Source organism: Meleagris gallopavo, chromosome 5 (assembly GCF_905368555.1).
Source record: "Meleagris gallopavo chromosome 5, MGAL_WU_HG_1.1, whole genome shotgun sequence".
Lineage (NCBI taxonomy): Eukaryota > Metazoa > Chordata > Aves > Galliformes > Phasianidae > Meleagris > Meleagris gallopavo.
This window is the reverse complement of record NC_139408.1, coordinates 38,404,627-38,426,665: the sequence shown is the minus strand read 5'-3', so window position 1 is coordinate 38,426,665 and position 22,039 is coordinate 38,404,627. Positions and strand designations below refer to the sequence as shown.

The window sequence follows — 22,039 nt, the reverse complement described above, 5'->3', positions numbered from 1 at the left end:
TTTCTTTTTTTTTTCTGGTCTGCGGCCATAGGCAGTGATTGCAAGAGAGAAAGACATCGCTGTCCCCCCCTTTCTCACCTTTCACTTTGTGCCCTGGTCAGACTAAGCACTCCTGCTGCTTTTTATTAATCTTCTCCTGGGACAGTGTTATCAGCAGCCCATCAGCGTTCAACATGCCCTCAGTCACTGGCGTTAACTCGATTAGGGTAGCGACAAGAGACTTACAGGGAAGCTCTTCTTCACAGGCAGTATTTGCATACAGTGATTGATGCTGATACGTCCTCTAAACACATCCACATTTTGCATTTTAAACAAAGCAATTGCTGTGGAACTGTTCCCTGTCACTCAGTGGGATTTCCAGTGCCAACATAGGGCATATCTTCTCTTTCATGAAATGGCTTTACTCTTGCCTCAAGGGGAGTCTCAGATAGGATGAACGGAAGGTCACTGACTCCACCTTATGTTGAGAGGGGAAGAAATTAAAGCCTCTTGTGTGTCTTGGCTTGTGAAGTTGCTTGTGGACAGTTCGGCGCTGTGTGGCAGTGTCACAGTCAATGGGCTTTCCATCAGGAAGGTCAAGTTTATACCCAGGCTAGCACCTGGGCAGTACTGCATAGATGTAGGTGTATATATACACGTAAATACACCTTCCTTGACCAACTTCAAAAGAAGCAAAGATACCACTCCTTCTTCCAATTTCTACTGAGGATTTTACTGATAGACACATCCAAATGAAGTTCTGCATTGGCATGGTGTCCTGAGCCATGTCTTATGAGGACTGGGTGAGCTGAACATATGTTTGAAGGAAAAGCAAAGGGAACAAAGTGACTGTATCTGTGGTGAATAGGGCTTGTATGTAACAAGGGAATGCAGCCTGCTTTGCAAAGAACACTGTTGCTTTTTTTATTTTTATTTTAAATGCAGTTTCCTCCCTTTCAAAGCAAAAGGGAATTTGCCAAGAAAGTAACCCACTTCAAACAGCTGCAGAGACTTATCTGGGATTTAAGCTGCAGAGTTCCTTGAGGCCTGCACTCACTCTTCCCATTTGTCTGTGGAGTGCAGGGATGACTGTGGAGGAAGGATAATAAAAGTCACTTATATGGCTCATACAGAGGTCTCAAAAAGAGCATTTTCTAGAGGCTGCCAGTGCTCTTTGCTCTGAGGTGCTCCTGGTTTGCCCCTGGTTAGGGCTCAGCACTTTCAACAAAACTCATAGAGATCTGCTGGTGCTCCAGTGAGATCTAAAATTGCTTAGAGGAAATACCTATTTTCACTCATTCTGCCATTAATTTCTCATCTTGTGCTTATCTCAGAGGACTTGCAATGTGCTGCTTGTTGCTCATTTTGAGTCTGAAAACTTTGTAGTTTTACAAAGCTAGGCACTTCATTTGTGGGCACAAACTGTCTGGCTCCATAGAATGTGGGAGCTCTATGGAGAAGATGGCCTTTCATCTCATGCCACACCATATTCGTTTTACAAACGTGACAAGTTCAGCTTTGCACAAATAACATATTGCCCACGTCTTGCTCTATTTGGTATTGTATTCAGATGGTCTGAGTGCTCAGTGATGTGGCCTGGGAGAAATGATTGCGAACTTCTTTGTCGTTTGAGTGACAGCTTGCTTCCAGAGGTAATTAGAGCTGTTTGGTGCTTTGGTGCTCCCATCCCCTTGCGGATTTGTAAGGCATGAGGTGTGCGGCAACTCAGAGGGAAGCACAGAGATGCTCCAGTTCCCAGGTCATAAAGGCCGCAAGATTTATAAGTCCTAATATCCACTTGGACTTGGGACTAAAGTGAAAAAGAAGCACTGTAATGACCTTTGAAGGGGTGTTTTAATTTTTCAGAAATCCAAACAGGAAAATTTAGACCTAAGTAGTCTTAGTAAAAGTGAGTTGTATTGCTGTTATGTGGATGCACGGGAGTTAATATCAACTCAGAAAAATTCTAGAGCTCTGATTTCTTAGCTAGAAAAGAAAACAAAGTCATGATAGTTATGAAAGTTGTTAAGTTAGAATGTTAAAAAAAATTCATTCTAGGAACGGAAAGAGCAGTTCAGTCAGTCATCTTGAGGGAGAAGGTGAGGAACAAAGTGATTTGAGTGTTTTCCATTGTTAGTTGTTGCTTCTCTCCTTATTGGCCAGGAGCTTGTTGGCCTCGTGTTCATGTACTGTGCTCTCGCTGATGCAAAGCATGTCTGTGTCATGGTTTCCTGCCAGCCAGATGAAGAAGTGATAAAGCCAGCTATGCCAACTAGTTAGGTAGCAAACTGTGTCATGTTTTCTCTACTCTCTCCTATTTCTCTCACTTTTTTCTCCTTGGAAGCTCAAAATATGTGTGAGCACGAAGGCAGCAGCCTTCCTAATCATGAGAAGTATCCCAGCAGAAATAAGCACGTACCTATGGTGTGGACTGGCAAGGAAATAATGTTATTTCTCACTGAGAGGCACTACAAACTACAAAGGGACTATATAGGGAGAAGACTAACAAGGAAGAAATGTTTTTTCTAACTTGCTTAGCTGCAGTAACTATAAAGCATAAAGCTAACTGCAAAGAGTTTTTGAATCCTCAGCCAAATCCGAAGCACAGAGTTCCTGGGACACTGCTGAACGCTCTTTTTGTGTTATAATTCAGACCTTTCCTCTCCTTGTCATTTCAAAGGTATGGTATGTTTCTGACTTGCTGGGTAGCTACCTACCTGATGGATGCTCATGAAAGAGCTTATCTCACTTCTCAGTTGTGGTGGAGATGTCAGCAGGACATTTTCCTGAATTGCGGCCTTCCTGTACTTGACGGGAGCATATAAACAGGAGGGGGAATGGCTGTTTATGAGGGTGGATAGTGATAGGACAAGGGGGAATGGTTTTAAACTGAGACAGGGGAGGTTTAGGGTTATATATTAGGAAGAAGCTTTTCACATGGAGGGTGGTGACACACTGGAGCAGGTTGCCCAAGGAGGTTGCCCCATCCCTGCAGGCATTCAAGGCCAGTCTGGATGTGGCTCTGGGCAGCCTGGTCTGGTGGTTGGCGACCCTGCACATAGCAGGGGGGTTGAAACCAGGTGATCATTGTGGTCCTTTTCAACCCAGGCCATTCTATGATTCTATGACACCAGCTCTGCTCACCTTGTGCATTACTGTCCCAGCTGTGCTAGCCCTTCTCTCTTCATATATCACAGCTAAAGTGCAACTACCTGTAGACACAGCAGCCCAGACAGTTTCTGTTGCAGTTTGTTTTTGACTCACTTCATCTTTGAGAGGAGCAGTGTTTATCTGTCAGGTGAACAATTTCTGCTGTGGAGAATGGAGGGCCAGGCTCGGTGAAAAGGGCATTTAGTGTGGTGGCATGTGAGGATAAAAGCCACCAGCAGAGCAGAAGACCTTGCACCAAAGAAGTGACAGCATTTGTTCTCAGCATGGTATTTCACTGGCAGCTTGTGGTAATTTATTTATTTAAGTAACACATGCAGCAGTCAGGCTGCACAGGTATCCTTGCTATCTTAATGTATGAGAATATCAGGAAAACTGATAAAATAAACTCAGGAGCACACTCCAGGACACATAGGAATGACAAACTTCAGAATGCATCATTAACACCACCTTTTGTGGGCATGTTCTGTGAGAAAAGCAAGACAAGAAATAAAAGGACTCTTGAATCCTAGTCCAAGCTGATTCAAGTTGAGTGTCTTAGCATTTTGAGAAGTCCCAGGCAACACTTCCCTGAGGTTTCAGCCACTTTTCAGGATATACCTTTTTGTAAGCAGCGTGCCTTAGGAAAGAAGAGGTTCACTACTTGCCTGCTTTACGTGCAGAGCAGCCGTGGATGGGAAGAAAGGCCCCAACCCGAAGAGCTGGCACAGCCATGGGTGCAGGAAGGAGTGCTGTGCTGGGCAGTGGGGTGATCCAGCCTCAGCCACTCTGACAGAGCTCAGTGTGCACTCAGGTAGGAAGCTTCCACTCCTCTCCAGCAGCTTTACCTTGCTTGCAGCACAGGCTTTGCAGCTTAGCAGAGAGCTGCAGAAAAGAGGTCACATCTGCCTTTCCATTACTTAAATATTACATGAGATTTTCTTTGTTAAAATAATTACCTGATAATTTCTGTAAAACTGAAACATCTTATTTGCCTATCTGCTGAGAATTTCTTTATCCCCTGCTCTTCATTATAGCTTACAAGTACATGGGACACCAAGTAGTCCAAGCACTTTATTTGTTGTTTGAAAAGGGTGAATGGTCTCTTTATTAAAAAAAAAAAAAAAAAAAAAAAAGTTGAGAAACACAGTTGGGAAGTGTATGTCCTGGTTCCGTCCTTTCCTTTTGACTGCTCATTTCTAAACATATTCAGAAGGTGTTTGTGATTTATTTGTAAAATGCTTTAGCTTTCTGTGATCATTGAATGTGAGCACAGTGGTGTTTCTGTAATTGCTGTAACTCAATTCAGGTTAATAACTACTTTGCCAAATGAACACAGCATCATAGGCGCACTGCTTTTTTAATCTAGCACTGACAACACACATTAGCAGTTCTGCCCCGCTGCATGGCTCTGCTACCTTATGCAGGCAGGATTTGGAGGCCCTCTTGGATTGCAGTGCAGCCCTAGGGAAGCAGGATATTTCACTGACCAGGAAGATTTGACACAGTTTCTCTGATTAACTGCACCTGTTACAGAAGTTGCTGTGATCCTGTCTGACTGTGGGCTGTGTCTGAGGCCTGTACTTTGTTCCTACCTGCACAGGAAGCTTGAGAAGGAAAGGATGCCCCGTCCCAAGTGTCAGTATCACTGCTGTTTTGCAGATGCCCTTCTCTAACCATCCTCTAGACACAGGGAGTGTCACTTCTGATGAATTGTATTCTTCTCAAGGCTGGAATGCCAGCACGTTTTAACAGAGCCTTACCAATGGGTCCTGTTAAGCTGGGTGACCCTCCTTCCAGATGGAAGTGGTCCAGAACAGCTTGGTGTGGTCAGCTGGCACAGGAAGCTGAATAGACACTGACATCCTTCCCACTGACTTGAGCAGTGTGTCAGGAACAGGGCAGGAGGAGAGAGGCTGTCTGAGGAGTGAACAAACCAAAACATACCAAACATTAGCAGTAAGTGCTCAATCATGAGGAGCCAGAAAGTTGTGCTGGAAAGAAGAAATACACAGAAGCAGCAGTAGCAGTGCAGGATTTTCTGCAGCTACAAGTGCTCAAAGCTGAGAATAGCACCCAGAAAAGGGGATGCCTATGCTAATACAGTCCCCATGAACATCACTCCCTTAGGATGCTGCTGAATGTTTATAGTTGGATGAAAAAAGCAGTGGGGGAAATAAGTAATAATCCCAGGCTTGGTTACAGGGGTTCATTAGATACAGTAATATCTGATGAAATTGTACTTCTTTCTTAAGACTGACCCAAAATATTTGTTGATTTATAGTAACATTAACCACTGGCAAAAAGGTATAAACAAGGGTTTGGTTCAAATGTGTGCGAATTTAATAGTGTAAATGGTCATGGAAAATTACTTGCACAAATGACTGCTTTCAATGTTGCAATAGAAAAGAATTTACAATACTAGAAATGTAATTATTGAAGGTGATTAAAATTTTGGCTTCAGTTAGATTATATTCCTTCCAAATCCAACACTCTTCACTCCAGAGAGATTATTCATAACTTACATATTGCACTTAATTGGCATATGGAGTAAAAACATGATTTATCTGCTATGTTCTAACCCATCTATTAAATGTGTTTGATTCTTGCCAGTTTAGGTAAAGTGCTTTTAGTTTGCTTTGTCATGGCTTTTCCTTATCTGATCACTGTTCTGCTTTTTATTATTCAATGACTGCAGTTATGTGGGGGATGTGTGATAAAGCATATTGAAAGTGTAATGCCACTTGAAATCCGAGAACAAAATGTATAGTTATTTCATTCACCAAAGTAATTCACTCGATGCTGAGCCTCTTGGTGGCACACTCAGTGTGTTCGTTTCAGAAAAGCAGTAGTCAGGTATTCATGAACTTACTTAGAAAGCTGGGATTTCTAAACAGAAATCAAGTTTTATAGTGCAGTAGGAAGGAATACATTTAAAAAAAAAATCTATTATTTGATGCATCAAGGAATGCACTAAAGATCTTCTCTTTTAAAAATCCATTTCTCCTATAACAAAAGGATTAGATCAGATAAAGGCTGAAGTGTCTTTTTAGTTCCTTTATTTGAGATGGAGGAAAAATGGAGGAAAAAAGCTCTGCTGGGGAAAAGGCCACACCCACCTTGTTGTGGTTAGGAAAATAGGGTTTGCATAGGCTGATCTTGTCTGCGAGCTGTTTTGAAAGTAAACCTGAACTTCAGCAGGGCTGTGAATGAAAATATAGCTAAGAGACGTGGTGAGTGCATGTTTGTGTGTGGATAGATACCAGAAGAGAGCTTTGTATGTCTCTCGGATGGGGACAGTGTACTTGCCTTTAAAGCATCTCCCCCAAGGCAGCCACTTGCCTTTCTCAATATCCCATTTTTCTAATTTAATTTGTGCAGTGTGTACTCAGTGAAGGGATAAGGCTGGCAGCTGTCCTTCATCCCTGAAAAGAAATGACAGAGGGTGAAACTGGGAGAGATTTAAAAGAGTGTGAATGGTAGGGAAAAGTGAGTATGGGACTGTTCCTTGTGCCTTCTAATGCAAGCTGTAAGGGCATGAAATAAGAATAGCTGATGGCATGCCCACAGCAGGCAAAGGAGCTATTTCTTTGAGCAGTGATCCACAGAACTCATTGCTGCTGCAGAGGCTGAATGCTTGTATCATCTCGAAAAGTGGCTGGACAAATCCATGTAAGAAAAACCAGCAGGGGTGGTTAAATGCAGAGACTTCATCTCTATCTTCAGGAGACTCTGTAAATGGCCAGGAGCTGTAGTTTTGTACCTGAGTGCTCTATTTTTTTTTGTTCTCTGGTCATCTGCTGCTGGCTGTTTTTAGTAAGAGGGACCTGGCCCTGTAATTTGAGCTAGAACAGCTGCTTCTGCAGTGTGTCCTGCCCAGAGACAGTTTGCTGAAGACTTCTGGCCAGCGTCAGCATGCCGCCGGTTAGATTTTGGAAGGGCTCAGTGAAGCACTGACCTCTTCAGCAGTCATTGATGTGTCAGTGGTGGCTGTTGTCTGTCTCAGTTTCTCTTGCAAATGATGCTTTGAGCATTTGGCCAGTTCTGGTCTTTCTTGTGACCTCGCTCCTGCTTGTCATTATTTGGATACTGCTACTCCCAGAGCTGAAGCTCTTTCTAGCCTTATCTAAGCCCTATGGAACAAAGCCCACAGAAGGCTGTAACCATGCTGGTCCTCTCAAAGCTGATTAGCACTTATGTAAAGAGGCTTTCTGGCTGCACTTCTTTTGGCTCTGAGTCATTGTTTTTGGCTTGCCTAGCCAGCAATGTTTTGAACCAGAGCTGCTGTGTTTTGCTGGGCTATCTAAACTCAGTGCTCGTTTGTGACTTACCATCCTGTGCTTTGTCCAGCCCCCAGCACACTGCTCAGTTTCTCCTCCTGTTCCCCGGACAGAGATGGTCAGGCTTTTCCACGCTGCCATTCAAATTGATAGTAATGGCTTTGTAAAGAAACAGGCTCAAAGCACAAACTGCCACTTTTTTTACTGGAAAGTTGAATGCTGAAGTTTTCTGTACCTAATATTTGCTCTCATTAATTGTTTGATACATTAGTTGGAAGGAGGAAAACACTGGTTGTTTTCATTTTATTCTGGGTGCAGGTAGCCACAAGCAACCACCTCAAACTGTTTGGAGCTGAAGAACATATTCCAGCAGTTAAACGTGCCTCTAACTTGAGAGACAGAGAAATGTGTTTAAATAAACCTTCTTCCCTCCCTACTTTTTGAAATAGAAGTGAGATTGCCCTCTGCGACACCTCACCACCAGATCAATGACTTCAGCACTTGAACCCACTTCATCAGCACTGGGCAGCTGCTGCAGTGCTTGCAACACTCTTGATGTCACTGTTGGGTTTAAGCCAATGATGTATTTTATGATTAGAGATTTTGTTTTTCACTGGAACAACTTCAAGGCTTTTTCATCACTAGCTCATGTTTATTCCTTGCACCAGTGGAGAGAAAATGAGTGAGTGGCAGAGACCAATCTGTGCCAGATACTGACGACAGTGTCTGTTTCACTAGCCCTCAGCCATGCTGATCTTAAAAAAACTCAGAAGCTTGCTGAGGATTTTATGTCTGAATATAGGAAAACACCAAAATGAGGGCATTTAAGTGAGAGGTTGGACTCTTCTCCCTTCCTTTCTGTAGCATGCATAAATGAGGCCTTCCCCCACCCTAGCCCTTTCAGTGGGTCTCTGTGCATCCTGAGAGACAGAACAGAGCATTTTCTAAATACAATAAACATTACTCTGTCATGATTAGTTTTTACACTTCTGTGTTTTATTTCTTGTTTTGTTTGAAATGACCTGTACCACAAGAATACAATTTATTTATTTCACAGGTTTTTCTTTCTTTCTTTTTTTTAAGGAGCAGATAATAGTTAAGTAGATACTGTTTATTTCACTGTCTATAACTCCCTGCATCAATCTCACAGCCTCTGTCTCTTTAGCTTCCCTCTATAAGCCAGCCACAAGAACATACAATTGGCCATACAATTGATTATAGCTTGTGGATACAAAGTGGAAGCACTTTTTCTCAGCTCCAATTGGTAATAAAAGCTCAACAAGTTACATTCTAGGGTCTTCCTCATTGATTTTTCCCTCTAATAGCTGCTTAGATGTTTCTGGTGAATTTGTTAATTGTTTAAAAAAAAAAATGACAGCTTACAAAGACAAAAATAATGCCCCCTTAGTGCAAACAGTACTGCGAGGTTCTGATTGTTGCAGGGGACTTTCCAGTAACTTCACAGTTTTGCTGCGAGGTGTAATGCCCAAGTTTTCCCAGAAACCTCAGTTTTGTGTAGTGTTTTACCCTTTCCTTTAATTGATCCCCATGAAATTAATTTTGCAATACAGGCCTGAGACTGCTGTTCCCAGAGAAGAATGTGCCCAAAACAGAAGAACTGGTCACTTGGGAAGATCTGCCTTTTTGCAGTGGCTCACAGGTACATGGTTTCTGTTACCTGCACATGCATATTGGGGCTAGAGCTGCTTTTACCGTACTCACTGCATGTCAGCTGCATGCTTATTCACCGTCACCGACACACTTACCTCTACAGTTTAGCTTTTCTTTTCTTTAAGTCACAGAAACCGAGGTCCAAACTCTGACATCTTTTGCCCCATGCAAAAGGACAGCTGTATGGAGCTGACTCTGTTAGCCCCATATTACAAATGTATGGCATGAGAAACACTGACCAGAACCCACCTCCCGGTTTATGTCTGAATTCCACATCTCCAGACCTCTTTGTAAGAGCCTATGAGAATCCAAAGACCTAAGCAGTTGCTGAAGCCTCATTTCCTATTTCAAACTTCGCTGAGGGGACTACACTAAGATGTCACCCTTTTCTGCAAGCCTGACCTGCTGCGTAGCTGGACATGCTCCTCTTTTGTGGCAGCATGCTGGTACTATTGATTCACAGCAGATCAGAGAAACTGGAAAGGGATGAGATGCATGTGAAGCCTGCACTTGTCTGAAAGGCCAAAGAGACCTGCACTGCTTCCCAACTAAAGATGGTACAAGTCTTTTAAGAGTTAAATCTAGGCAGGTGTTTCTGTCCCCATTCTTGAGAAACAGTTTGCATCCCTGGTATAGAGAGACAAATAAATGCCAATTACTGCCTGGTTTAGTTCCCATCCTGTTTCAGAAGCAAACCAGCAAAATTTCCAGGCCTACTACCTTTAAGCAATGAGGGGATATCCAGTTGGGCTCCAAGATTATGCAGCTCTAATGGAGAAAGAAAGTTCAGAAAAAAAATGAATTTAGTATCTTTATATTGTTCTGCCAACGCAACCATTGCCTCTAAATAGACAGCAGTTGCTGTGAGCTAGAAGGTAACTCAGCAGCCCTCCTTTACAATCATGTTTTCTAGGTTATTTTCCCCTCTGTTCTGGAAAGCAAGCCCAAGTTCAAATTCAGCAAAGCTGGAGGAGTCTTTTCACAGACTCACAGAATGGTTGAGGTCATCTGGTCCAACCCCCCTGCTCAAGCAGAGTTACTTCGAGAAAATTTCCCTGGAACTTTTTTTAAAAGACCTTCCCAGCTAGGGCCCAGCAGAGTAAGACTTGCTTCTTAGGAACTTTTCAGCTCACTTTGGGACAGCTGTGAGGCAGGCTGGAACACAGTGTGCTGCAGCTGGGCTCAGTGGGACTCAGCAGAGAAGCAACAGTGGTCAAGTGAGTCCTGCTTAGAGATAACAGCACAGCACAGCGAGTGTGTGAGAATATACATGCCACAGCCAGAAAGAGTTGCCAGATTGCAACACACTGCAAAGTGGCTCTAGTGAAGGCTTGCATTTCTGTTTGGTCCCTCTCATTCACAGATCGATACAGAGACTGTAAGCGCAACCAAAAGCTGTCATTTTTCTCCCCAGCTCTCTCTGGAAGGGTGAAGGTGAAAAGAAGCACAGGTATCTGTTCAAAGCACAAGGCCCCTGTGTAATTGCTACTGCTTTGAGCATGGAAACAATCCCAGTTCCCATGTGCCTTCTGACTCCTGGTCTTTGCTGGCTTACTAATGTGCCTGAAGCAAGACTGAATTCCTTTATGTAGTGAGTACAGAATGGGTGAGTAGCTATGACTGTATAGTGTAGGGAGAACTCAGACGGGATGGAACTGAACTAACTAAAGGACCAGCAGAGGGCTAGCAACATGAGCTGAGAGCTCAGTAGCAGCAAATTTCCTCAGTTTCTGAACTAGCCTGAGCTTTACACTGAGATACATGTTCAGTTCCAGTAGAAAACAAGCACGCAGTATCTTCCTGATCACACTCCACAGTTTGGGAGGCTTCCTGTGCAGGTCACACCACCTGGGTTATCCAGGAATGTAAGCCTAAGTTGAGCAGAGGCAGTAGAGGCGGTGGTGTCTTAAATACAGATCAGAGGCTTCTCCTCACCTCTGCTGTCATGCCACTCACCACCAAACAGACAATACATTCTCTCATCAGCTCAGGCTGGCTCAGATCAAAGTGTCCAAGAGAATAAAATCTCACAGAATACCAAGATAGTTTTTTCAAGCCATCCAAATTCCCCTCTGAATACTGAGAATGCAGCAGTTGTGATTTAGCCAGCTGAGCTAAACTAAGGCTCAGACACAGTAGAAACCTAGTGACATGAGTAAATAAATGTTCCACCACTTCTTCTCTGACCACTTTGAGGTCAGGTATATCCCTTCTTCCATCAGTGAGAGAACCTCTTACCAGGTCCAGGGATAATCCATGCTAGCTTTTTTGCTCTGTTGAGGATAATGGGATGAGGCAGGGGAAGACAGTAGTTGGGATATTGGATCTGGGGGTTCCACGCCAACCTCTAAGCTTATTTGCCTAGGCTGCCACAAAAAAAAAAAGAAAAAAAAGAAAAAAGAAAGGGAAAAAAAAAAAAAGAAAAAAAAAAGCAGTCTTGGGCTCAGGAGCTGTCTCCCCCAAAAAGCGGTTCCTTTGATTTCTAACTAGTATTTGGCAATAAGCCTAAGTCTCTGTGGAGGCAAAGATCTATTACTTGTATGAAGTCTAGGCAAGCCCTGGTTTGGGGTGTATTTATACTCGGGTGGTAACCATGCAGACAAAGCCTTGTGCTCTCTGCCACAAGGAATGAGTGGGGAATGGCACTCAGCTGCACTGAAGAGGCAGGTTTTATATACTACAGGGTGAAAAGTGCAGAAGAACTGTAGTTAGCACCACACAGGAGAGGATGCAGAGATTATCAAGTCAACCCAGCACAAAAGCTTACACCAGGATCTGTTTTTCTCACTACCTGGGAAAGGAGATTTGCATTCTCTCAGGGACATACATCCTGCCTCTTCAGGGTCCTGCGGGGATTGCACATGGGAGGGACTAGCCAGGCGTAATGACACACTGTACAAGGTCGCAGGGTATCTTACACAGTTAGGAGCATCTTTCCCGGTAAGAAGTGGGGCCTGTATGTACAAGTGTTAGCTGGCGCTAGAGGAGCCTGGGAGGCAGCCATTTTGATCAGGAGAGGTCCAGTACTGCTCCTCTCCAAAGGAGCATCTGCCCTATCGTTAGAGCCAGAAGGGTGACAAAAGGAAGGACCCTGGCTGCTTCCCTTTCTATCTGACCCCTCACAACACAAGCAGACAAAGTTTACATTGACTCTATTCTTCATCTCTTCCTGCTTCAGTCCCCACTCCCTCTCCAGCACTGGTGGAGGGGGCTGGGGACCAGGCGGCTGGCACAGTGCTGAGAGCAACATCGCTCAGAGGGGCTGAGCCCCAGCGACCGCCTCAACAAGTGCAAGAGCATATTCTGGTATTTCCCACAGAGAAAACAAATGAAAAAAAGAGAAACAGGTGACTGATTAAAAGAGTTTTCCCCCTCCTGTACATGAGATTCTGCAGTCACGCCGACAGATAGACATTAAATAATTCTTCCATAATAAATGATTGGAGATAAAAGCCGGCGGTGGCTGCTGCTGCTGTTTGGATTGCTCCGTTGTCTGCATCTTTGTTTCTAGTTTGTTCCCCGGCCATTGTCGGCTGGCACTGGGGCTGTCAGACCTTTGCCTCTAGCATTTCTAGGAAGAGTTTATGCATGGGAACCTTGCCCTGCAGTTTGATGCTGTAGAAATGCTGCACAGCTTTGGCGGCTGTCTGCCGCAGGAGGGGCAAGGTCAGGAGCAGCTTCCCTGCTCGCCGGGGCTCCTCGTTGCGCTGACTCAGCTCGTAGTCCTGCAGGGCTTCGTGGAGAAGGTCCTGGAGCTTCTGCACTGCATCCATGTCCTCTATGTGCATAGAGTCTGGGGGGAGGGAGAAGAGAAAGCAAACAGGAAAATCAGACATGAGGAAGGAAACACTTTCCAGTATTTCAGCTAAAGATGCTTTTTTTTTTTTTTTTTTTTTTTTTAATTGCTTTTCTCTTTTGTTTTGTAAGGGGAAAAAAATCCAACTTGTTTGCAGGCGCAAGTGCTGCCATTCTGAAATTTGGTGTCAGGCCCGGGAGCTGGCCTTAGCAGTGCAGGAACAGTAGAAATGTTACTGGGGTTTGTGACACGTTGTGCCCTGTGTGCCCACTTTGCTGGTTAGTCAAGGCTGCAAGGGGTCGGCCAGGGGCCTTTGTGACTTGCACATTCACTTGCCCTCCATGCTCCTGCCGGGGAGTCACCCTGCAAGGGGCGGCATCTGCTGTGCTGCCGCTTGGGAGCAGTCTCATTAAGAATAATTAACACTGCTGTAGCGCTTCATCTGTCTAAACTACCTAATTGCCATGCAGCTGCTCAGGGTGTCAGCAAGACAGAAAAGCCCCAGCAGGTCACAGTCAGTGTGCCCAGGGGTGTTGCCAGCCCCACCTTTGTGCATATGCCCCTATTTTCAGAGACTGCCAACAGCTGCTTGAGAGTTTCCCGATTCAGTTCTAGAAATCTGCACCTCCTGCAAGGCCTCTTCCCTTAGGCTGCCAGGCTGCCGGAGAGGCTAGCAGAGTGTGCAAGGCTAGCATGGCTCCCTCGTGCATCTCTGAGGCAAAGGTAGCTGATAGTGACCCAGTCCTGGGTCAAGCTAAGGCACCCATGATGAACACAGACTGCTAAATTTGTGGGGAAGTCTTGATGGCAGAGAGCACCACAACAGAGGAGAGAAGTTAGATTATAGAAGCTAGCTAAGCACCGTGTCATTGAAGGTTTTCTCCCTTTCATCTTGCTGATAGTTGCTTCTGCCTCACAACTCTGACAGAGCTATACACTGTTGCCTTGTATTCATTGTTCAGAGACTTTTAATCAATATTGATTGCACTGATAAAGATTCTTATTTTGGCCACAGGGCAATGAATCTAGAAGCAGAAGCAAAGGGATGCTAGAGTAAACATACAGTTGCACCTGTCTGCCACTCTAGCTGGGCTTTGCAGTGTAACAGTGTCTTGCTCAGCCTACATGCATCCAATGCAAATGTGAGGACTTGTTTCCCAAGTCTGACAGCAATAGAGGAGGAGGAAAGCCGGATGAAATGCCAGAATCTCTCCAGAAGTACACATAATCTCTATGGAGAGCTCAACACAAATTAGAGACTGTGAATTTCTTAAAATACACGTACAGTAGATGCTATTTATGATGTATGATTTATAAAGTATTACAACAGCCAAGAAAACAATATGTCTAACAAGAAAGCTGTTTAAAAAGTTGTTTAGAAGGAATGTACTAATTAGCGGATATCAAAGGGTTGTACTTCCAAGATGCATACTGGGAAAAAATCATTATTGCTGTATTTGCTTTTTGTATCCAAGAGACCAGGCAATGAAGCCCAGAAAAGGGCTGGTGGGTCATCATAGTGACTTGAGTTTGCCACAGAGGTTGATTCTGAAGGAAGGGAGAGGGAGGGAGGGAGAAACAGCTTGGCAACTTCTCCCAGAGGCAGGTGGTGCCTCTGGAGAATTTCCATACACCATTAAGAGAAGCATTTTCTTACAAACTGTAGCCGTGATTTTGGAGAATAGAAGCATCAAGAAGTGGAACTCAGAGAGAAGTATGCTCCATACTTCCTATTTTATGTGTGTCCTTCTGGCTGGGGGCACAAGGGAAGAAGCAAGAGCTCCTGTCAGAGCTTACAGAGCCCAGTAGATGCTGGAGGCACCACACAGTAAAGTCATGCTTCAGGTCAGGGTGGGTCCTGCTGCTTCTGCTGTGCAGTAGACAATGCTGTAGCTGTGCCCTTGTGCTACCAGGCCTCTGTAAGGTGTGGAGACCCTAACAGCACTAAATAGCCAGGCATATAGATGGAGATGAATTGGGGAAATAAAGATCCAAAGCCTCTCTTTCTTCTTCTACCGCTCTTTGCTGAAAGAAGCTCAAAATCGGCAGCTGACTGCAAAATATAAAATAACACTGCAGGATTAATTTCCTTTCAATCCATCAATGAGCTGGTGTCAATGGCATTGATAAACTGTTAATTACAAAATCAATAGCTATGAATTTTTACAGCTGTCAGAGCACTGAGGTGCTCTAGAGGCAGCCCGGCCATGTCCCTGCGGGTCAGCAGGCCTAGATGTGAGCCTTCGTATTAGAAGCCTTTTTCTGCAGCACTGCTGACATGGAATATAGAGCAGGTCTGAGAATGGACACACACACACACAAAAAAAAAGAGAAATAAGAGTTGGTCAGTCTGGGATGTCTTTAACTGAACATGTGCTGTATGCTGACCTGGAGAACTCTTTGATGCACAGCTTGATCATTTTGTATTCTTGAAGCAAAAGGAGCTAGAAATGCTTAACATGGGACTGCTGTCTCTGAACTGTAACAGGTGACATTTACAGCACACCTACTCTGTCAAAAAATGGTTGACGTTGCATTATTTGACCTTGCTTGCTGCTTTGGGGCATTAAGAATTAATTTCTCTGCTCTCTGAAAAGTACTCAGTAAAGACAGACTTTGGTTGGTGCCAGTCCTACCAGAGGAGTCCTTGGTGCATTTCAGTGATGATTAGATATCAGAGTTCGGCAAGGCGGTTCCTTCAAAGCAACACTGCACCTACTGTCATCTTCCCTTCTAGTGAACAGCAAGTGAGCTGCCACTTCTGTTTCCATTCACTTTAATGACCAGAAACAAAGGCTCAGCATGTACAGAGCTGCATGGAAGAGTGGAAAGTCCCTAGAAACCAGACTGCATGAGAAATTACACCCAACAGAAATAGGGGAAAATCAGAAATTTATCTTTATGAAAGGCAAGGAGCAAAAGACAGGTTCCAGCAACACAGGTGTTAATCTAAACACTCAGCTTTAAACCTTGCCTCTGACCCACAGAGCTAATGACTGGCCCAGAGGTAGTCTGCATTCCTGCTGTTCTTGGAGTCAGCTATGCATGCATGTAAGTACGTACATGAAGGTTCTGCACGTTTATTCCATGTCAAAAATATACTAAGAATAATAACATGTATTAAAACAATGCAAAGGTTGAATGTGAAGGTTATGTTAGAAAAACACAGCTTGCCATACCTAGTTTCCTTGTGTGTGTGTGCATACATGTACTTTCATATATTTCAGTAAGACTAACAAAGCAAGATTTTTGTGGCTTATGCTCCTACCTGACTGTATTTCTAGTTGCTCTAGAACAAACCAGTGCAGTTAGAGTAGCTTTTCCCATTCAGGTGAGGCCTGTGTTTCCTGACCGCTACCTTGGTTTCTTTGCTCCACAGTGCTAAAAGCAGAACCCTGAAGCAGCTGCTAAGCATTGGTTGTTCTGCTCAGTGTTTCTCTACTACTACAGACTATTCCATAAGGCTTACATGGGGCTTAGTCCTGACAGCACAGTGAGCAGTATCAGTAGAGTGCTTCTGTTGCACCATGAAGAACTTGAGAGCATCACGGCTCAGGTGCTTCAACAAGTCCACTCAAACACAGGTCAGATAAATGTCTCTGTATGGCTCTTCTGTCACCCTGTCACTACACTGCCTTAGCACTTCAGCCTCTCTGAGACGCCCTTCTCCTTGTTTAATCCCATGACCTTCCTGGTAGACAGGAGGCAGGTTTTTTAACAAGAGTTGATTACGTAGCCAAAAACCACCATCCCACAATATAGAGAAAGGGCAGCCTTGGCCATCTGCCCATCCTGGTTCAGTGGCAAAGTAAAGGCAGCAATTAGAGGTAAAAAAGCAGTATATGAGAAATTGAAAAAGGGAAGTAGATAGCAATTTATATGAATCAAAAGTTACGAAGTGTAGAAAATCGATAAGCGAAGTGAAGGACATTGGAAGAAAATCCATGGCTGGAAGGCTAAGGGCCATAAAGAAGAGTTTTATAAATATTTAAGAAATAGAAGAAAAATGACCGTTTGTAGGGGGACTCTTTTATGTTGTAGATGATTAAACTATTAATAGAATGAGGAAGCAAAAGTCCACAGTGAGTATTTCTGTCCTGCATTTAGAATAAGAAGTGTTATGTACCTGTCTTATGTGAAGATGATGAGACTCCTTATTCTCTTGTTTCCACAAGAAGGTATCAGACATCTGTTAGGGACAGACTTCACAGGAATTAGACCTTGATAACTTGGCTTTTAGAGTTTTAAAATTGCTGGCAAAGGCCCACCTAGGGCAGATAAATAATTGCTAAGTGTAGGTATTTTTGAGAAATTTGAGATGGCTGGAAAAGTTCTAATGAAGCATATACTTTCCCTGTTTGATAACTGCCATTGATGTGAACTGGAGTAAAATAAAGGAAGAGGAAATGTGATGTTCAATTAAAACTTAAGAGGTGGTATTACAACTACTGCCAGTCTGCACAATACTTTGGAATGGAGCTCTTGTCAAACAAACCTGATTTCATTCTCTGATGAGATTACAAGTTTGGTTGATAAAGTTAACTGCATAGATATAATAGACTTAGTCTTTTATATGGCACTTGGCTTAGCACCACAGGACATTCTCATTAAAAAATTAGCACCATGCAATATCAATAAAGCACACTTTCAATTGATTAGTTACTGGACAGATGACAGATTTCAAAGTAGCTATCAGTGGTGAATCATCCCTGGAGGAATAGATTTCTGGTGGAAACCCACAGGGATCAGTAAAACAACAGATGCTACCCAACATTTTTATCAATTATCTGGAAGTGATTTCATTCTTTCTTTCTTTCTTTAACTTCTTTCTTTCCAATTGCTGCTGCTAAGATGACAAAGCAGAACAGAAAGGTATAAAACAGTGAGGATAGAGTAGCCTTACAGAGCGTTCTGGACCACTTGCTTATATTTGAAATAACACCTATAGTCCAGGAATGCAACTATGAAATAGGAACTGTATCATGTCAAGCTGTCATGTGCAAAAGGACCTGGGATCATAGGACACAGCTCAGAAAAGCACTATCTGCAGGCTGATTGAACTCAGGCAAACTGTTGCTTGGGATATGATACCTTTCTTTTCTTTTTAAATTGAGAGAATGATCAATTTTTAGAGTCAACTATCGTGAAAGATGTGGATTCCCCCATATTTAAGGCCTTCAGCTTCATACTGAGTGTCTTTTTGGAAAGTGTCTTTAGCTGAACACAGATACCGGACTCACTGCTGGCCTGCAAGGGTGAACTGTGTAACCTACATGTTGCAGTTTGGCAAGATCAGATGTGAGACAGTGAGACTCAAGGGATGTAGAGGGAGCCCTCGTCACACAATAGCTTCAGCAGTTTCCCTTCAGAAGGAACTCCTGAGCAAATATATATCCGGTACAACACCAGTACAGCACACACAGCCTTGTGTCTCTCATGGGCACAGGCTTCCAGCCTACTGGTCTGAAGGCTGCGAACCTCCCCACACTGAGATGGAGGCTGAGGGCCCTCATCTCTCTCATCCTCTTCCCAAAAAGAAACAAAACAGGCAACATCAGGCTTCTGCCAGCACATCTATCCTCTACCATTCAGACAGGGATGGGGAGGGGGAAATTCAGTGTCAGTGGTCACTAAACACCTACAGCAGCAGACCAAGCAGCCTTAACCCCAGAGGATGGTTGGTTTTGTCTGTTTGTTTGTTTGTTTTTGTGGGATCTAAAACTAAGATTAGAGTTTCCCTATTTGCTATAACTGCCCAACACTACCCTTACCTAAATTTAAGGCACAAGGCCTTTCTTTCAGTGCTAGAATCCAGCCCACTTCTGACAGGTCCCACTCCCCATTTCAGGGCCAGTTTGCAGTTAAGGCCATAGTGGCAGCAGACCATGCTTCTCTCTCCTCTCCAGCTTGGACCCTCCACCTTCCTTGTCTCTTGTGGGTGACAGGGAAATGTGAGGATGCTATACGACATGGGCAAAGCACAGTCTCAAGCACTGGGCCCTAAGTTCCTTCCAACCCAGATAACAGCATGTGCAATGACTCTCTGGTCACCAGGCTGCCTGGGCCAGGGCCGTACCTGAATTGGCGAGGGCCAGAGCTTTAAGCGTGACAAACTCTTCCTTTTCCACCTTGAGCTTCTTGTAGCGGCGCACCAGTTGTAGGATGGCCAGGTAGAGCTCGAGCAGCCCCGTCAGACGAGAATGTTCTTCATCCATGATGTAGTCCTCAGCATAGACGAGCTTGTCCTCGTATGGCAGGGAGCGGTACACAATGCCCAGGATGAGGATTTCCATCCAGGCGCTCTGCAGGAGGCTCATCTGGTCCCCAAGGGAGAGATTGGAGAACCCTGATAGGGCAAAAGACAGCCAGGGTCAAACGGGTGTGCAGCAAAGAATCCCAGAGCCTGGGCTTCCTAATTTCCCCGCAGTCCACACAAAGCACCCTCCCCCTGCAACTCTCAAAAAATGCTTACTGAAGTGATGCCCCCTGTCTTTGTGGCAAACAGAACGCACAGAATATGGCAACCTTAATGATAATCTCTTTTCAGTGTGCTCTGCTTCTTCTACAGCAACTGTTTTGCACCACAACTTCCTGTTCACTGCACCTTTGTAATTTTGTGTAGCAGCTCATTTAGTCTCCCTAGCTGAACCAAAGAGCAGAGAACTCCAGAAAGCAGAAAAGATTTTTTCTGATGGAATAGGAAGAAATAACACATGCATACTGCAATCTCTCATTTCAGACAACCTAAGAGAAGGTCCTGCCACAACAGAGCGCTGAAATGTCAAAAGCTGAATGTGTCTGTGAAAAAATCCTCTTCTGTTCATCAGTATTCCCTGAGCTCCACTCCATCAGCATCTGCCCCTCACAGCCAACCTTACCCAGTACACAAACACCTCTGTGGTGCTATACAAACACCTAATTTCTTGCCAGGCCCTTGTGGGCCTGAACAGTGAAGCAGATCGTCCTCCCCAGACAGAAAAAGAGCAGTCAGAGTCACATTCACAGACAGCCTCAGAGCCCTGTTGGTGCTGGTGGGGAAGTGGAGAGGCTGAAACACAGAAGTACTGTCTGTGGGAAGTACAGTGGAAGGGAAAAGCAAGTGCATAGGAAAGAAAGCTATATCCGTTATGTCCTCAGTATCAAGCCCATGATCCCAGAAAGCCAGATCATGAAAGAAAAATTCTAGGAGACAGGCAATGTATGACAGCCATTGCACAGGGATGTCAAGTACAGTGAGCTGGTCCCATCTTGGCAGCTCCTGTCTACCACTGACAGGCAGGAATTGTGATTCTTGTCAGTTCCTTGTGTCTAAAGGTTCCCTAGGCAGTGGGAGAATGGGGCAGTCTGACACTCTCAGCTGAGAGGGCTGTGCTGCACCAGCCTCCCCTACCAGTCTTCACTCCACATGCTTGTTCAGCCTTGGGGTTCACTCTTCTCAAGAGGCATGGGAGCTCATTAGCCTCTGTCCCCAAGAGCCTGCCAGTCCCACTAACTGAGTGTTAGGCCCAGCGGGACGCTTCCATCCCACAGCTCCCCCTGCTCACTTTCCTTGGATCCATGTCAAGGCCTAGGTGGCCAGGCGCCATGATGATCATTTGATTTCTCTTGTTATCAAGTTGGCAATTAACAAAAGAGCTGATGATTGCTATATTGACTGACTGTGGGTCCTCTTTTTCTATCTGCGCTATCTCAGCTGGGGAAGGGATGGCAGAAGGGTGGGTTAGTGGTATTTATTTATCACTACGCCATGTTTTGTGTTTGTGTTGCCAGGGGAAGCAAAGGGTGATAATGGCCTGGCAGCCCTTGGACATCCAATTTCCCTTATCAGGCCACTGAATAGAAAAGAGGCCCCAGGCCACATTAATTAACAGATACCAATCAGCTGTCACATGTTGTGTGTGCAAGGTCTGAGGGGAGCAGTGGGTGGGAGGAAAGAATCAATAAACCACTGGGGAGGAGTGCCAGAGGGAACAGCTAAAGAGTCCAGGCTGCTGGGGAGAAAAGCTGCAAAAATCCAGCTCCATGACTGTGAGATTGATTCCTGTACAGCACAGCCCACGTAGCCCCATGCCTGGTGAAACCCATCCCTTGCTGAAGATGGAGGGATGCCTTTCTCCTTTTTCTCTTCAGTCTCCTGCTCCTTAACTCCTATTAAGGAGCAGTCAGTACACTGCTTTTTTGCTGCTCCTGAATGCAGCCATCCTGTGTCCAAGAGCAGGCTGAGGCAGCTCTCAGGATTGGGTCCTGTCTCCCCAGGTCTCCTTGCTACTCAGGAACCTCATAGGATTAGCCATGGCACAGTCTCTGGTGCCTGGAATTTCTCCTCTGCAGCCAGCTTTCAGCCTTTCATTCACCTTTCTCCTAGCTTTGCCCATGGAGAACAGCCCCACATTTGGGCTGCTGCCTTAAGTCCAGTTTCTGGGTAAATCATGTGGCCTTTCTGCACTGTTATTATTCGTCTGGGTTGCAAAGGAGGTTATGTTGTTGTCTCAATGCAGTCTGCCAACAAAATTTGTTAAAGATTGAGAAACAGTTATGTAGTACAGTGAGAGGATCCAAGACAGACATAGCTCACACATTTCTGTTACAGAATGAAGTGGGAAATGCTGTACACTCAGCATGTACACTCAGCATGTCTATGAATCACTCTTTCCCACAGGTGGTTACGGCAAGTAAAGAATTGCAAAGCAGAGGCCATTCTTTACCTATGCCAAGGGGGACACGAGAGCCAGCTGCAATTGCCCTACCCACCCAGCAGAGTCCTCTGCCAGTCTCCTGCAGTGAGCATAAGGTAGGAGCTGCAGTGCCAGTTCTGGATTTGAAATATGTGACAGAAATGGGACCCTCTTCCTCCACTGTTTCCGCAAGTAGAATGCAAGGGCTGGGGGACTGTGATGTATGATATTGCAGTCTGCACAGACAAGGGAAGATCAGACAACATAGAGTTTCCCATATATGAATGTTGGGATCTGGAGTGATAAAAGCTAATTTCATTTGGCCAAAATCAGAGGCTTGCTGTTATAGGTTTGTAACACTGGAGAACATCCAGTTGTGAAATTCAAGTGCATCACCAGATCATAGCTCTCAGGAATTGCTAGCAATCCAGTCCTGTGCATTCCTGAGTTGTTTGATAGCACAGCCTCCAGAAAGTGCCCTTACTAATCTG

At 44.6% G+C, this 22,039-nt stretch overlaps 2 protein-coding genes across 16 annotated transcripts in view; one reads left to right on the top strand and one right to left on the bottom strand.

Moving 5' to 3' along the window:
* Positions 1-22,039, top strand: part of LOC146544324 (uncharacterized) — a 175,328-nt gene that overhangs the window by 93,448 nt on the left and 59,841 nt on the right. For 12 of the 13 annotated variants that reach the window (XM_085225366.1, XM_085225370.1, XM_085225367.1 and 9 more), the window contains exons 4-6: positions 8,978-9,066; positions 15,861-15,924; positions 21,533-21,664. In XM_085225366.1, coding sequence (XP_085081492.1) covers positions 8,978-9,066; positions 15,861-15,924; positions 21,533-21,664 — 285 coding nt within the window. Of the gene's footprint in view, positions 1-8,970; positions 9,067-15,860; positions 15,925-21,532; positions 21,665-22,039 lie in introns of those variants that run through there. The other variant, XR_014883665.1, reaches the window with a different exon arrangement.
* The window catches only part of ESRRB (estrogen related receptor beta), a 140,811-nt gene continuing 127,152 nt past the window's right edge, over positions 8,381-22,039 (bottom strand). For all 3 annotated transcript variants that reach the window (XM_085225364.1, XM_085225365.1, XM_085225363.1), the window contains 2 exons: positions 18,950-19,219; positions 8,381-12,870 (listed from right to left, as the gene is read on the bottom strand). In XM_085225364.1, the coding sequence (XP_085081490.1) occupies positions 12,626-12,870; positions 18,950-19,219 (515 nt within the window). In that variant the 3' untranslated portion in view covers positions 8,381-12,625. The remainder of the gene's footprint in view (positions 12,871-18,949; positions 19,220-22,039) is intronic.